Genomic DNA, 18,324 nt, shown 5'->3' with positions numbered 1-18,324 from the left:
AAACTGACCTTTAATTGTAGATCTAAGAAGGAGCTGAGAACAGTAAAACATGACATCCTGTATTCTCATACTACTTAGCAGAAATGAACCTTGCAAACAAGACTTTTAACCAGTACCTGAGGGACTTTTCACAAGGTGGTGAGAATCTCATTATCTCAGCCTCTTTCCCCGTGGAATACTAATCCTGAATAACTGGACACAAAAGCTCCCCTTTAGAATGTCAAATAAGTTATCTGCTTCAGTTCAAAGTTAATGAAGATGCAAAGTGAAGACACAATGCTATAGCATAGCTCCCTAACCCTAAATGAAGACATTTAATAGTACAAGGGACAGCTACTTATAACAGAAGAACATTTTTCATGCCAGTATGTTTAGAGTAAATGGTATTATATACCTCATCGTAACCAGAGCTAAGCAAATTTTAACTCTATGGTGTTTACCTGTCTCTTGACTTATGAAGGCAGTCTCCATTTAACAGACAGATTCATACTGTGTTTTCTTCACATAAAATAATTCCCTTTCTTGGGGAAATAAAGACAATGGGAGGCCAGAACAGCTGACTGATGAATGCCAAAACTTATTCCATTAAATAAAGGTAATGACAAAACTCAGGAGAGGCAGCAGCACTTTATAGTGAGTTCCCATTTATTCATTTTGTCTCAAACCCAGCAACAACTCCTATAGATTGTCTTGAACTCCAAGACAACAGAATATTTCCATTTTGGATTTTATCAGTCTTCTAAAAACATCACCTACAGTACACACAAGCATGTCTAACACATACTCACAAGTTCTGTAAGAGTTATTAATGCTTAAATTAAAAATGCATAAATGGAACCTTAGTGTAAAATATGATAGATGAATCACGTTGAATATCAGGAGTAAAACTATCCAAACAGTGACTCTACATAAAGTATTTACCTCTGACCTTTGTTCTAATTATGTAGAGTACAAATTAGAGACAAATATGAGACAGTCATTAATTCCATAGGGAGCAGAAATCAGCAAAACATACTCCCAGTAATTGTTATGTTAAATCATGAAACCCATCACTAAGTTCCTAATAATGACTTCTGACAGACATATCAAAAATATGTGCTGCAGGTTACTGTTGTTCTGTTTGTACTGTTTGTTAAGGTTGTACTGTTGACTCACTGATATGCCTATTCACTAGCACTCCTGGGAAGTGTTTAAATAGTATATCACTCTATATAATGATGAGTAAAACTCTCCACAATTTTTAATTCTTTCTTGTTTGAGAACATGAGAAACTCCCTAATGATTTCATACATGGTTTCATAAGTGGTTTCTACCTTTCTTGAATGGCAACAATGGAAAAAATGGGAACTGAAACAAAGCAGATTCCTTTTCTGCTGCTGACTGCTTTTGCATTAAACCGTGGCAAGTAAAATAAGCTGTTACTGACACACATGACACTTCCAGCTAGCCTCTGACAAGGAAGTAGCATACGATACCAAGCAAATTGTGCAGAAAGCAAAAGACAAATACTAGCAAAGGGTGGCAGAGGCTGCACACTTGTAAAGCACTGAAAAAATTTACTCTTTTTGAAATATATTCTAGGCACAGTGGGACATACAGGATTTCATACATTTTTGCTGCAAGTGGCCTAAAGTAAAAAATACCAGGTAAGTGGCAATGTAAGCAAAGAATACAAATGTACTAGATAAACACTTTAAAATAAAAGGACATAAAATAGCCATCAAGTACTTCCAGTAGCTGTGAAAAAGAACAGCAACAGAAGAAATGTCACTAGCGTATCTATTAAATTATATGCTGAACATTTAAGAGGCTAATTTTACCAGACTGAAAAGGATCAGCAAGCCCTCCCCCCCTTAATCTTTTGGATGCAACTTGTTGTATTAGTTGATGATACAATATAGGATTAAATATTCAAAAAGAGGAAGAGAGAGAAAAATATACCAATGAAGAATCCTCTCCCACTGTGAAATTCTGCAAATGAACCACATTCATTACGTGGTAATTAATACTGTTATCAGTTAAGACATTTGACTGTAAAAAACTACGCTACAAAGAGTAGGAATTCTCTCTTTCTCGGTGTCCCTGACCTAATTTACAACAGCCTTTTTTAAGTAGAAGATCCAAGCTGGAAGTTTATCAGTACTGTGCTAGTTCCCAACATGTCAGAAAACGGTAATGACAGAAGCAGGTTTCCACAGTTCTCACTAAAGGTACAATAACTGTCACAAGCAGATTTGGACTTTGTGCACAAACATGAATAACCAGAGTAGTCACTGTTACTGGAAACCTCTTCTAAATCTGGCTTTGGATAAAACTTTTTTTTAACAAAATTAAGGAGCTTTGCAAAATCAAGTCTTGCAGTTCAACTGTTACAGAGCCTGGCGTATTCACTCCTGTGTTCCTCTCACGTTTCTGTGTGTACGAAAGGGTGGAATGGTAAACCCTGGTCTTTACCTGAACATAGGAATTATCAACTTCTTTAAAATGTTAATCTTTTGATCAGCAAGTATCTGATACAGAATTCCAAATACCATGGTATTTATGTAAGGAGCAAATATATTCAAGGACATTTATAGTCTTCTTTTTGGAGATTCTCTCATACAGTGGTGGTCTGATATGACTCCAAGACTTTTATCCATTTACAGATATCTCTATTCTAACAGCATATTTCTACTTGACTTTAAATCACACACAGAGAGAAGAACATTGAAATTGCTATGTCAGATAAGAATGCTGGATCTCTTCCAGCTTTCTGTCTCAGAGTGGCAAGTACTAGGTATTTTAAAGGAAACTACAAAAATCTTCATAGCAGACAGCTCTTATTGAGTAACATGGCCATACAGTACCTTTTTTTTTTTTTTTTTTGTCTTTTCCTAACATCCATTAGTTACTTTCTGGCTTTTACATTGAAACATGAGAATTTTATGTCTTAGTTTTTACTACCCTATGTGAATTCTTTGTGCATGCAAACAGCACCAAGGCACATCACCTTACAAGGAATCCCATAGAGATTGTATTGTGGAGTTCAATTATCATAGTATAAACTAAACTATACAGCTGAAATGATGCATATTGATGAAGTAAAAAAAAAAAAAAAATAAATCAAAGGTATATTTAGCTTCCCCTGAAAAGTCCTTCTTTTCTATTTTCCTATGAATTTCAAACTAAACAACATTTTGACATCATTCTATTTATGATTGTTCTGTGTATTAGATTTGTACATAGTTATCTTAAGATTAGGAACCTTTTTAGTCTTACTTTGATAGAATGAAGTACATCACTTTCCTAGGGCCTTACAGTCTTACAAAGGAACACAGGAAACTACTCAACACACAGCAGTAGAAACCTCCACAGGAAGTATTTTTGTTGGGTTAATTATATTGGTACATGTCTATTCATGCTCTGGATTTAAATCAGTTCAGTTTGTCCAAATGACAAATAAATGAGGACACAAACATATGCTGTAAGATCAAATCAGCAAGCCACATGGTTTCCCTGTTACACAGACAGAAGATTTTTCTGTCATATATCTGTGACCAAAGAGGAACCTTATAAGAACAAGTGGATAGAGATGCGTCTGTTTCCTGTGTGTCTGGAGGCAAAATGTCTGCTTTTGAAACTGAGTTCATGCTTACAAGTCCTTACTATTTTCTCCCAATTCCTGTTACCATTTAGGGACACAGAAATGGAGCCGTTGACTCACTCAGGTTGAGCTTTCCTGTGCCTCCACTACGTAGGCTGGCCAGAGTCTCTGCTTGGTTATCAATTGGCAGCATTTATTGCTTTCTAACCTTTGTTGTATGCAACTAAGCTGCAAGAGAGCAAGGTGTTTTTAAGCTTCTTACCTACTTAGGAGATACAGAATACTGCATAGAAGGATTTACAAAATGCAAAAACTACAACATGCCTATCCCACTATTGTTGCAAGAAAGAGAAGAAAGGGTGAAAACTCTCGTTCTTCTCTTCATGTCAGCTTCCTCTCTTCCTCCCTGTGCCTGCAGCACTCTTCAACATTTTGGCCAATCAGAAATTAACATTTTGCAGATATTTATTGTTTTACACTGTGACGCAGCAGGCGAAGGCCATGTATAATATTTGAGTCCCTTTGAGTTGGTTTTGTCATTTGTTTGCTGTCCTGTGTACTGGATAAAAGACACTTAGTTTTCATAAACAGTTGAGTATACTGTCACAGAAACCAAAATAAATCTGCAGTAACCAAGATTTTTGTTTTGAAATTAATTATATGGGAGTCTGTTGCACTTTTGTAATTCACTTAAATATGCTGGGGTTTGGTTGTATATTTATTTATTTAATTAATCACATTTAATTTAAGGGAATTTTCTTGGGTAGACATGGCCTGAAAAGATGAGCTAATAAGTCATTTAAATCACATATGGTTTCTTCAGAGCTCTGTTTGCCAGACACACCAATGGGAAAAGAACAAGAAGGATGGCAAATACTGAATGGAATAGTCAAAACATACCTGCAACAATTCAACTTTTCTATTTTTTTTTTTTTTCACACCAGAAAGTTCTAGTCCATCATTACTGGGCACAGATGAGTGACCTCTGTGACTAAGTGGAAGCAGATTACAGGCTGGTTAACTAACCAAGATTGTCAGTATAATTAAGATTCTGAGCTTTCTCAGGAACACCAGGTACCAAAGCTGGAATATCTAAAAACTGCTGTAGCTTGCTTAATTGAAAAAGACTTGACTGAATTATTAAAAGCTACAAAAATCTGAAACTTTTGATGAAAAAGAGAACAAACATTTTTTGCAGGAAAATGCCAGAAAACAGAATTAGGCTGAAGCCAGGAAAGGAAGTGACTAAGCATGCAACTGTAACCATTTGGAATAAATCATTTTTATGCTAGTCACAGTGTGAATGAACATAATTATATGGTTCTTAACTTTGTGCATGTTTTTCTCTTTCAGTTGCAAATCTGCTCAACTGTCATGTTTAGTTTTCTCTTCAAAATGTTACTAATGCTGTATAGTAACACATCACTCTGACTGTCTTTGGATTTGAAATCACAATCTCAGAATACCACACTTGAGTCCAAGCATGAGTCCTAATAGAAGCTAGAATGCTTTTTTCTCTGTAGTTTTTCATGCATAAGCAAGTGAAAGGAGAAACTGGAAATTATTTTAGAATATTTGAACAGGTCAAATGAAATCAAGGTATTCTGCACTCTTTAATTGCTTACACCTTGTATGCCTGTTTACACTGAAGAGCAATAAGACTAGGAAGTAGCTCTACCTACAAGAATAGTCTTACCTACTAATCTAGGTCTGATCCTAAGAAATGCTACGTATACTCATCTTTCGTTTCAAGTAGCTGAAAAATGTTAGCCACCCATCACAATTTTAATATAGAAAATTAAATGTAATATTCAGCAGATTTTTAAATAGTTTTCAAAATGCTACTCTTGTAACATCAAAAAAGGTCCTACAGTGAACAGAAGTTGACAAGCCTATTAACCAAAGATTTGGGATAATTTTGCATTTTAAAAAGAAGCCTGTTTTCCTGTAGTTGACAACTATGTTGTCCTCACATGGAATTTTGCCATTTGGTCATTCTATCTCAAAAAAATGCATCAAAATAAATGATACCCATAGCAAGTAATGAAAATGACAACAGATATGGAATAACTTGTGTTGGAAGTCCAAAAAGGACTGGATGGCTTAACTGATGGAAAAGACATATGTTTGAAAATAACTAGTGTCAGACAAAAAGTGAAGTCAGTCATCTATTATGCTGATCACCTTATAGGATAATTAAATGTTACTATCCCTCTCTCATAAGTGGAGATACTGAGATGCAAAGAAAACTAAGGTAAAAGCTGAAGTTTGGAAAGCAAGTTATAATATTTTTAATGGCTTTTGATATGATGTGGACGTCATGGTTTTCCTATAACAAAAGTTTGTCAGCTGCCTCCCTCCAGCAGTCAAGGAGCCACCGCAGCCAACAGATAGTCCCATGCTGACCTGGCAGAATAACTAACTCTACAACTTCAGCATATAGTGAGATAGCAAGGCAGTTTCATTTGGAGAGACAAGGAGCAACTAGTTAAATGCGTAACAGGGAACATGTCCAAAATTCCTAACAACATGTGTCAAGATGCGTTGTATATATATGCTCTATGCTGAGCAACTGACAAATATTCATTCCTCAGAAAAGTATACATAGGGTCGGAGTTAAGGAGAAGCTATAGGCAAAGGCATGAAGGTAGAGGGAACAGCCGAGGACAAAAGGCTAGCCCTGAGGTTTTTAACTACACATCAGCATTGAAGACTGAAAAGGTCTAGGGTTTGGTGGAAAATAAACACTGTCAAAATGGCCACGTTACTGACACTAACATCACCTCATTGGTCCTTAGTCAAATGTTACCGTTCCTGTTCTTACCAATGACAGGACATGCTCAGAGCTCCCTCCTTTCCCTCTGGCCAGAATTGAACACTGTCAGGACTATTTTTTTTCCCCCCAACAAAGTGTCTTTCTGTCAGAAAACATTTATTTGTATAAATCTTCTATTGAAATATACCCATTTAAAGGAAAACTTCATCAGAGGATGCCTCCAGTTGTCCAATTCATTCTCCAAAGAAGAAAAAGTATTTATGTGCATGCATACGCTCCACCAACCCATACTTAAATTGCTCATCGCACTAGTTCTAGGTAGACTATCAGACAGAGCCACACATTCCAATATCCTGAATGGCCCCATAGTTTTCTCCTCAGTCTTACTGAGACACCAAGACCTACACTCCTTCCTTTTGCTACTCACCAACCATGACCATCATTGGCAAGTCATGTACTCTTCAGCCAATGAGAGCTTGGAGCAGCCTATGATATCAAACAGAGCCTCAAGGGCCACACAGGTACATGTTCTGAAACCAGCTGCTATGGGACCAGGCTCCAACTCTGTTTGAATTAAGTTACGCAATGCCTCCAGCCTGATGTCCCAGCCATTATAGAGTTCTCCATGAACAGAACTTCTCTGCAAGATCTCCACATTAATCTGGCTCCTCAGGAAGTAAGTTCATTACCTTTGCCACCTATCATAGTCTGCCACTGATGCATATGCAGAATTGTTATAGCAAGGCAGAAGTCAGACACCCCTAGGAGAACAAATCATACTTCATAGGCAAGCATATTTCATGGTGACACCTAAGGGTTTCTGAATATTTTAGTCTACATAAACCCCATACATGCTGCCTGGAAAATAAGACAGTAGGCACTCTTCCAGCAACGGCATCCTGGCCCATAAAAGACTGGGAAGCATTTGCAACAAGCCTGGGTTTATTCTAACCTAACCTCCCTGGCATCTTCATAGAGACTACAGGCAGAATCACAAGCAGAGGCCACTAAGACTGCTTTTCACTTTGCACCCACACATCGCCAGGGCACTTACAGCATGTATCATTCATCTCTGCAAGTTGAAGCTAGCACTATGTGTACCATGTAATTAATTTCTTTTCCTTCAGTGATGATCATTTGCCTTCTGCTGCTTCTACTCATATTCCCCTTTCACCAAGATGCTGGAGCACAAGCCTGAATGAATCAACACTAAACCACTGAAACAGAAGTGGCACCTACCAATTTCAGAGAGTAAGTAAAATGATAGCTTTGCATCTCACGTAGTCGTGTCTCCAGAGGATGAGACTGAAGCACAGGCTGCTTGCCTTCAAACAGCTTCAAAATCATAGGACAAAAAGTCAATTGGGGAACAGTTGTGTGTCCAATGCCTCATTAAGGATACAGGAGTTATGACAGGATCCAGAAAACCTAGCCACCAGATGCCATGAACAAAGGTTGTAGGCTTTGTATGCAGCATTATCTACCCTGGGACAGCTCAGAGGCCCCTGTGACCTATCCACAATGCACAGATTTAAACAAAACAGTACAGCTGGAAAAGTTTCATTATTCAACAGTGTGTAACTGTGCATGAGGAAAGCAATAGCCTGTGTTGCCCTGTGAACCACGGCACTGAGGAGATCCTCGGGGTATACACAAAGTGACAGATGTGTCCCTGATGTCCTCTACAAGCAATCAGATGTTACAGAGGTTACTGTATCCTAGGAAGGGGGCATGGCTCCTATTCAGCTTCAGATGCTCCTTCAGCTTATCACCGAATTTATAACACGGGATCCTTTCACCCTCACAGAGGCCAGGGGAGGCCTTCCAAAGCTAATTATTCCTAGCAGGAGAGAAAGGGGATATTTTAATTTATCCACCTCTCCCATCTACCACTTACCACCACGGTCCTTTAGGTCAGTACTGACAAACTACTGGGATAAGACCCTCCCTACTCTCAGTCCTCTTTTGCTCTTTCTTCAGAGCATTTTCTGTTGCCTCAATTTCCCTTGCCTGCATGTTCCTCGAACCTGGCTTTCCCACACTTCCCTTTCCTTACCTCTGCCTTTGGCAAATCCTGCATCCTGAGTTTCCCCTCTGTCTTCCCACGCTCTGATATTTACACTGGGAGTTATACTCCCCCAGCTCTAATCTGATCCTCATGGAACAGCAGGTTCATTTAATCACTGGCTCAAAAATTGCAAACACATTTTATTAGACTTATCTGCTCTTAATGATACAGTGATAGCACACTACAGTACCATTTAGAAAAGCTAGTATTCCTAACCCAGCTGACTCCTAGTTTCTTTATAGTGAAATAAAGTCAAGGGAAAGACATACATTGTCACTTCATAAACCCAAAAAGAACACAGTGCAGCACTTGTTAACTACAGTTCCCCAAAGGGACATGTGATTACATACATAAAGGCAATCCTAGACCCAGGAGCTCTATCTGTGAACAGAAAAATGCTGTACCCAGAAGTCTAAATTCTGAAGTTTGTGCATTAAGAACATAATGCACTGTGGCTAGAAAGGATCATCTTGCTTTTCTGAATGGATTTCTTACGAGAGTAACAGAAATGGAAACTTTAAAAAAAATATTTCTTTTTTTGTAACAACATCATGAAACAAGAACTGCATTTTAAAGAGTAAGCATGAAATGTCCTGAAGAAAGCTGAAGAGAAGCAAGTGACTGAATGGGAAGGCTTTTGACTGCTGATTTATGTAGAATCCCACTAGCACCTGGTAACTGCTGGTTCCTTATGCTTTGGGAAATACACGTCTTCCCTGCACCCTTCATCCCCATTCTACTGGAGCCTGATAATTCTGTCATCCCTCCTTTTCAAATGTACTTAGCAAACAGATGTACCTGGTCATTACAGGTACCTTCTCTGAAAAATGCAAGATTTGCCATTTCCTCTTTCCTCTGCAAAATGTTTCAATTCCAAACCAGCTCTGTGGAGGAACAGGCTTTCACAGTGAATGTCATCTTTTGATTCACCCTTTAATATTCTGGCTGCAGTTCATGTTAAGCTTTCCATAGGGAACTTGCAGCTAGATACAGAGCCCACAGCCAGAGTAAATGGAAAAAGAAAATACAGTAGAATTTAACTACATAAGCAAGAACAAAACCAAATATGAAATTAAATTAAAGCAAATTACTGCAAAATCAGATAGTAGTGAAATCTATCTAGAACAATTTCCAGCCAGAAAACCTATTGAAAGTTTAGTACCAAGAGAAAAATCTGGGCCATCACTACCTTGGGATAGTGCATCGTTTCCAAAAAACTTTTAATTTAATTTGTCGTGCTGATGAAGAAAACAATGTGTTCATCACAGGCTCCCCCCAACACATCACTTTTCATCTGTATGAATGTTAAGACATATTTAGCAACACATTTGTCAATGTATTTTCTGATGTAATTTTCCCCCTCAGAAAAAGCCCAGAAAAACAAATCGTAGTGATCACGGAGGCATACAGTTCAAAACTAATAAGCTTCCCAGGTTCTGTGGCATCTCAATTTATGTCTAAGGCTGAAATCCCAAAACACAGACTGCGTGCGAAACTACACAAATAAATTAAATATTTCTCTTAAGAGTATTTGTCTTTGCAGAATTGCAAAAAATGATGTCCTCATAGGCAGAAAAGAAGGAATAACATTGTTTCTGAGCGCTAATATTCAGTCAGCGTGAAGTCATTGAGACTTCTGTTACTCGCAGATTTTAACTCCTGTTCCTGACTGGGAACTGCTGTTCCAGGACAGGAGGTAGGGCTGCCTAGCAATGGCGCAGAGGTGAACTTAAACTGCCCTATGACTACAGCAACTATCCTTCAGAATGAATACACACAAACTCACACGGAGTACCAGTTAAATTCACACCAAGCTTTCAACAAACTCCTGGATTTTAGGCACTCAGGAGTTGTGATATTAGTTCTAATGAAAACTAGCTTATCCATAAGAGAAGTTACCCAGTTTGGCCTTGAGTTCTTTTTTTCTGGTTACATGAGTTAAATGGTAATGCAACAGGGTTGCACAGATATATAAGGTGTCGTTGATACAAGGCAAAGGTTAAACCATTTACAAAAGGTATCTTCTTATCTAAAATGCAGCTTTAACTTAATTCTCTGTTTTTCATAGTTTATAATATGGGCAGACTGGTCTGAAATTTTGTATGAAATGTTTCATACTGGGAGCAGCTTTAGTTCCACAATTTGAAAAGAACCCATTCAGCTGTATGAAGATACAGAAATGTAATTTTAAAAAACTGTTTATCAGACACTGGCACTTTTCCTGCTGGTGTAATTCAAAAAAGATCTCAGTAAAGAAAATTGAATTTGGCAATCCATTAACATAGATTTGATGCTCTCTCTGTTCATCTCTTGATGTCTCACCCCTTTCAGAAAAATGAAGATAACTCATGGTAAAAGCGTGGCTGTTCCCTCTTATTTGTCCAGTATATTGGCAATTATTAAAACCCTGGAAAAGCTACTGAAGCTGTGCTGACTCATGGTGGCAGAGAAGTTACTTGTTAACTCCACAATGAAGAAGGAGCAGAGAGAGAAGACAAAAGGGGAAAAGCCAGAGAATAGGCAAAGTTTGTTGAGAAGGCTCAGACTGAGCTGGTATACTAAGTAGCATCAACTCTTCAGGAGAAAGAATTTGTATGTTATCTGAAGCTTTACATGCTGTGTTTGAACCAGGTGATTTACACCTAATTTCATGCCATCTAAGTTTAGGAACCTAACTGAGCCATTTCAATAAAGAGTCTACTTGTCACAGGCATCCTCTACTGTCAACAGAGGAAGAGTGGCAGTTCCAAGAGGCAAATTGGCTTACCAAAGGTCTGAATTGTCTTCTGAAGCTGCCAATCCTGCTCCATCAAGTACAGAGAGCCCCCAAGGCAGTGATGGAAAACCTAGAACAGGCACACCAGGACTGGCATGTGACACTCCTGTCAGCAGAACAGCTCCCCAGACTATCACAGTTCCCAGTGCAGTCTGCAGTTTGTCACTGGCTCCTCAACCCTACAGATCAAAGAGCCAGAAACAAGCTGTAGTAGAGAATGGGAGATGGTGACAGTGACAGAGATTAATGGAGGAACTAATCCTTTCCCTCTCCACAAATCTGACCCAAAGGGGAGAATTTTCACAGGATATGCCTTGATGCAGGTATGTATTTCTGACTCCTGACATGAAAGATGTTCATAGTTGTTAGCCAGGGGCGACTGTGCTCCTAATTTAGGCACTATAGATAGGTGCGTTAATACTAGTGGGATTACTCTAAGCCTGAAGTCATTCACAGACTAAGTACTAGGCAATGTTGGCATTTTAATGCGTGGAAAATTCCAGGTTTCACCTCATTTTAAGTTCTTCTGTGCTCACAGCAGTGAATAATAAGGGAAAAGTCAAAGTACATTATTCCAAGGGGTAAGGATTCTGCCTCAGAAAGGAAAAGCAGTTCTCAGAGCTGTCTGGTTGCGTTTGAGGGACTGTAATCTGTACTCCTCTTTTAACGAGCAGCACACTTCTCTTCAGGCTCTAGCCTATTCTTGCACGACAAAGAGCCATGATTTTACACTTTCCCACCATCATCTCTGATCACATATTTCTTGGTGAAGGAAGACTGCCAGCATGGTGCATTTGCTGTAATGCCATCTTACCTTTGCTCTGCCCAGATAAGAGGATGTGTCCTTTCTCTACAGCATGCAGGAAAGAAGGGAAGAATAAGGAAAGAGAAAAAAGCTCTTTATGTGATATATAAGGACTGCCCAGAGTCACACATCTAAAAAATCCTCTGCATATTATACCTTCACATAAAATCCTGCCCATGTCATAAGTTACAGTAAAAACAATTCACCTGATTAAGGTACTACACCAAGCCCCTTAGTCCCAATATTGTAAGGGTTATGGAAGCCTGTGTTTGAAGTGCTAGTGTTGTGGAACGAAGTGACAGCAAGTTGGGAAATAAATGAGCACAATACTCTCTTCTAACCTCCTGGCACGGTGCCTTTTAACAGAGAAGAAAAAAGCAAAAAGGCAAAATGTCAGCTCCAAAACATTTTTCATGTTGTAAAATATAGTGTCCCCACTGAAAAGCTTGATAAGAGACACACTGAGGGGGCTGATACTTCACTAAAAAATAGTGAGTTATTGCAAAAAGGTCATGTGAACACATGTCTAATGCAGTAAGAAAAAAAAACCCCTAGGACTGAAAATTTGTATCTATGTCCTACAAATGTCATGTTAGCCCTTCAGACAAAAGTCTCAGCAGTGCATGCTGAGCTATTAAGTTCAAGGATGCAAACCAGCTTTCACAAATAGCAAAAAAGACTAAGAGGATTTGGCTATTTCAGCACACCTCGCTAGTTTACATCGAAGCTGACCATTCTGCTCCTATTAGTCACTCAGAACAATCACTCTTTTCCCAGCAGAGCTTACTCATTTGCAAGATAAAAGGAAGACATTTCTGCACATGCCCATAATATTCTTCACCACTGGGGGCAGCTTTACATAAGACTGCATTCGCCGAAACCAAAGCAACAGTCGGACGGAGCTTTCAGAATGACAGTATGCAGAAGTGAGCAGAGCTCGTTCATTGTACAGGCTTATTCTACCTTCTATGCTACAAAGCAGCTTCCTAGCCGGACCGGGTACTAAGTAAGGGAACTGCTGTGCTATGGAATACAGATGTGTGAATTCAGATAGCTAAATAGTGCTTGGAGGAATCTAACATGCTTTCCTATAAAGAGAAATTTTAAAAGCCAGGTTCCTAGCTATAAAGATGCAAAAACGTAACATCCATGAAGATCCTATTACCTAGGAAGAATTTGACATTTTGCTGCGAATGCTGTGTTGGGATTGATTTATTCTTGGAGTGTTCTGCATGGCTGGCAAAGAATAATGTTCCAAAATCGGTCCATCTCCCAAGGGGTCCAATTTTTCTTCCTGGGTGTCAGCGAGCCCTGACTCACTACAGTGCAGCTGACAGGGGCTGCCATGCTTGTGGCACACTAAGCAAAAAACAAAAGACCTAAGGACGACCTTTGAACAACACAAAGAATGGGTATGTTTTTCATGTTATTTTTTTAATGTCTAGTTCATAGCCACTGCATAGCCCGTGCTTTAATTACTCCATAGACTTACCTTGATGTGATTTATTATTACAGTTAAATTGCTTAGGGATTACACCTTTTACCCAACTGTTTTTCAGTGTTTATATAAAGGCATTTTTAAAAAAAATCTGAGTAAAGAAAACAATGTGAAAAGTAGTTGAGTCAAACTAGGGATTTTTAAATGATTGTTGAAATAAAAGATTTTAGCATGATTGAAAGAAATGACTGATGTGTGGGGGGATAACTTTTCTAAGTTGTTTTTATTTCCAGGTTTCAATGTAATTAGGCTACTGAGCGGATCAGCTGTAGCTCTGGTAATAGCCCCTACTGTATTACTGACAATGCTTTCTTCTGCTGAACGAGGATGCCCTAAGGGCTGTAGGTGTGAAGGCAAAATGGTATATTGTGAATCTCAGAAATTGCAGGAGATTCCCTCAAGTATATCTGCTGGTTGTTTAGGTTTGTCCCTTCGATATAACAGCCTCCAAAAACTAAAATACAATCAATTTAAAGGTCTTAATCAACTCACCTGGCTCTATTTAGACCATAACCACATCAGCAATATTGATGAAAATGCTTTCAATGGAATACGCAGACTAAAAGAGTTGATCTTGAGTTCCAACAGAATCTCCTATTTTCTTAATAATACCTTCAGACCTGTGACAAATCTCCGGAATTTGGATCTGTCATACAATCAGCTGCAGTCTCTGGGATCTGAACAGTTCAGGGGCTTAAGGAAGCTGCTGAGTTTACATTTGCGGTCCAATTCCCTAAGAACCATCCCTGTTCGAATATTTCAAGATTGTAGGAACCTTGAACTGTTGGACCTGGGTTATAATCGCATCCGAAGTTTAGCAAGGAATGTCTTTGCAGGCATGATCAGACTGAAAGAGCTTCATCTGGAGCACAATCAATTTTCTAAGCTCAACCTGGCACTTTTTCCAAGGCTAGTCAGCCTTCAAAACCTTTATTTACAGTGGAATAAAATCAGTGTGATAGGACAAACTATGTCCTGGACCTGGAGCTCATTACAAAGACTTGATTTATCTGGCAATGAAATAGAAGCTTTCAGTGGACCTAGTGTTTTTCAGTGTGTGCCCAATTTACAGCGCCTCAACCTGGATTCAAACAAGCTCACATTTATTGGTCAAGAAATTTTGGATTCTTGGATATCCCTCAATGACATCAGCCTTGCCGGGAATATATGGGAATGCAGCAGAAACATTTGCTCTCTGGTAAACTGGCTTAAAAGTTTTAAAGGGCTGAGGGAAAATACGATTATTTGTGCCAGCCCCAAAGAGCTGCAAGGGGTGAATGTTATTGATGCAGTGAAAAACTACAGCATCTGTAGCAAAAGTACCACGGAAAGGTTTGAATTAGCACGAGCTCTTCCAAAGCCAACGTTTAAACCAAAACTCACCAGGCCTAAACATGACAGCAAGCCCCCTCTGCCCCCAACTATTGGAGCCACTGAATCGAGCTCCGAACCTGAGCACGACACAGAACACATCTCCTTCCATAAAATCATAGCAGGCAGCGTGGCCCTTTTCTTGTCTGTGCTTGTGATCCTGCTGGTAATCTATGTGTCATGGAAGCGTTACCCAGCCAGCATGAAGCAGCTGCAGCAGCGCTCTCTCATGCGAAGGCACAGGAAAAAGAAAAGACAGTCACTGAAGCAAATGACTCCAAGCACACAGGAATTTTATGTAGATTACAAACCTACCAACACTGAAACCAGTGAGATGCTGCTGAATGGAACAGGACCCTGCACGTATAACAAATCAGGCTCCAGGGAATGTGAGGTATGAACCATTGTGATAAAAGAGCTTTTAAAAGCTGGGAAATAGTGGTGCTTTATTGAACTCTAGGGACTATAAAGGGAACGTTTTTCTCACTTTTCTGGCACAGCTCTTCCATGTCACTTTTTTGTACATTCATAATACTGGTCATTTTACTCCCATACATAATCAACTCATTGAAATTTAAATACCACAATCAATGTGAAGCCTGAGCTTTGGTTTAATACAATACCTATTGTACAAACCCTCTACTGATTTCATTAAAGTCTCTCTGTTTTTAAATAGAAAACTTCTTTCATAAGTAATCCACTGCACCTGCAGCAACTGTGCCTCTGTTTAGGGAGAAAAATGACAACAATAAAAAAAAAATAAACACAGCTTCCCCCCTCACCCCCCCCCAACCTAACCCCAGCCCTTGCTCTGAAACTCACTTTTTGAACCAAGAACAAGCTAAAGACCCAGGTACTGTAGCATCATATGAATTCTGAGTTGTCTGAGGAGAGAGATGGTGCAGGAACAGCTGTGAAAGAATACCTGATTTCTCCCCGACACAAGATATAATATAAAGCCTGTGGGGAGTTAAAGCACTGTCTTAGGACATGAGGCATCACACCAAAAGCAAAGCAGAAGGAAATTTAGGCTTAATAAACATTTTAAAATAAAAATGTACAATGGGATTTACTCTACTGCATTATAATACAGTGTTTCTAGGGCTGATAACTATTAATTGAAACCTGTTTATGTGAATTCATACAAAAGGTGCCAGTGTTTATCCCTTACATCCAGTTGCCTTTCAGAAAGTAGTCAAAAGGCATTCATTACATGAGGAGCAGAAATTCCTTATTGATGCAATTAGAGGAACTCAAATGTGCAGCAGCAAAAGCAAGACCACTTCCTGCAAACATTTGTCTCAGCGCTCATTAGAAATTCTCTTTTCAAGACTGTCAAAGACATTAATGTAGCTGAGGAAACCATTAAATCTGTCATTTTCTTCTATTTCTTTTTATTTGCTGGGCTGGGCTTCTTAGGGTTTTGTGATCTGTTTTGCACACTGTCCCTCTAATAACTAAATAAAGCTTCATTACTTACAAAGCCAAACAGTGTACATTTTAGAAATACTGCAACTGTAAAGAGCTTTCAGAGAAAATTGGTTACTCACTGATCTGAAAGGACTGCATCCAAAAATCCTTAAAGAAATCAGCGACAAATTATTTTTCTCTCTTAGCAAAACCCTAATAACATTACAAGAATTCACAGATATTCATTTGTAATGTGTAGTCATTCATCAGTGGTCCTGGACAAAATACAGATTTGTAACCCAGCTACTCCTTGTCCTCCCTCTCCCGAAGTCATGTATTTTTGTTGGTTGCAGAAGAATATAACATCCCCTATGTTTCCAAGTAAATCATACTTCCTATTCTGATTATCAGGAAGGGGGCGGGGGGGGGGGGGGGGTCATTCTTGAAATAATACAGCAGCACCTATATAGAAGCAAGTCAGTAATTTAATTATCTCTACACTGTAACTTGATTTGGCTTAGTAAACTGCACGTCTTCAATCACTTGGGACGGAATGTTTCTACAAAGCAGTTTCACTGCAGCACATTAGAAAAAGCAAAACCTTAGCAGAATGTTCTCCTGAATTTTTACTGGAAAAAACCTAATCACAGCCAATCACCTTGAAATATGCTAGATACAATGAAAACAAAGCTAGAAAGCATCTCTTAAAAAGAACTAATACACACTTGAAGGGGTTTTGTTTTGTTTTGTTTTTTTCATATAATGAAACCATTCTCATTTTCAAGGACTGTAGTGAGGAAATATCTGAGAGCAGAAGCTTGAGACTATACTGAACCCCGCAACACTGAGACCCCATTTTACTGAGTACAAAGAGGATCCCACACAATTAATAATGCAAGTGCTTGAGATGCGTTAGCAGCACAGAGCAGACTGTGTTTTTTAACCTGAGCTGTACCTTGAAAGTTGCTATTAAAAAGTCAATACACACTGAATTATCTTAGCTATTATGGGATTCAGTTTTCTGTCAGCAGGTCTTGGTTATCTCTGTACTGAAGGATTAGAGTTTGCTGTAAACTTTGTGTGAAGAACCATCTCTGTACTTCGACAGACTTTAATGTCTGCAGCGGTGACTAGTATTAGGCACAGCCAAAACACGAAAGATTTGGCCCAAAACATACATATGTTCATATATACATATATACACACACACGTATGTACGTTTGTGTGTATAATATATATATAATATCTATAAAAATAAAAGAAAATTTTTCTATTTAGTTTTGGGAGTGCTAACTGCAATCAGAAAATAATTTCATACTATTAATTTAGAATTTTTGCTATTTGAAAATATTTAATACATCTTCTAAAACTTCTTAAGGGACTGTGATTGTCAATGAGTTGTATATAACTGAGTTTGACTTTATATGCTTCCTTTGATGTTTCTTTAATGCCTTGCTCTAACCATAACAATACTCAGAAAGAGCCAATCCATAACCTCCTACAGAAAGGAATACCTGTAAAATTATCACTAGCTCCCTTTGAAAAATATTTCATTATGGGCGTGAAAAAGAAAATAAGGCCAGTATGTCATTAATCATAGATGGATAACAAAAATAATAATGAAAATCCAGCATGTCTATATTCAAGCACAGACATGCTCAGATCAACTAATTCATTTATTGCCTGAAAAACTACAGATTCACTTTTCATGAATTTCCAAACACATACCAAACACAGATGAACGTGTAATTGCTGCTATAGTCATTGATAATGAAATCATTGCCTGATTACACAAAATAAGATGCCCGGTGTAACTCTTTGAACCTTCTTGCACAGCCTGAGACCTGCAAGCTGAGTTGTTAAATCCCACTCTAGTGGCTACGGCTTAGATAACATTTTAAACCAGCTTCACAGCATGTTAAAACACATTACAAAACCCATTATTTCATCTGTGCAAAGACTGTATGAACTAAGCTAAACTTAGTCTCACCACTGTCAAATTAAACACTATAGAAGTGACTTGTGTTGGGTGGCAAG

The 18,324-nt window shown here is 38.6% G+C and overlaps 2 protein-coding genes across 3 annotated transcripts in view; one reads left to right on the top strand and one right to left on the bottom strand.

Moving 5' to 3' along the window:
• The window catches only part of CTNNA3 (catenin alpha 3), a 548,079-nt gene that overhangs the window by 290,875 nt on the left and 238,880 nt on the right, over positions 1 to 18,324 (bottom strand). The window lies entirely within an intron of this gene.
• LRRTM3 (leucine rich repeat transmembrane neuronal 3) overlaps positions 13,691 to 18,324 on the top strand; it is an 89,516-nt gene continuing 84,882 nt past the window's right edge. The window contains exon 1 of the mRNA XM_072870048.1: positions 13,691 to 15,271. Coding sequence (XP_072726149.1) covers positions 13,691 to 15,271 — 1,581 coding nt within the window. The remainder of the gene's footprint in view (positions 15,272 to 18,324) is intronic.

The sequence above is a fragment of the Ciconia boyciana genome, chromosome 8, assembly GCF_034638445.1.
Source record: "Ciconia boyciana chromosome 8, ASM3463844v1, whole genome shotgun sequence".
In the NCBI taxonomy this organism is placed as follows: Eukaryota; Metazoa; Chordata; class Aves; order Ciconiiformes; family Ciconiidae; genus Ciconia; species Ciconia boyciana.
This window is presented reverse-complemented; position numbering and strand designations above follow the sequence as displayed.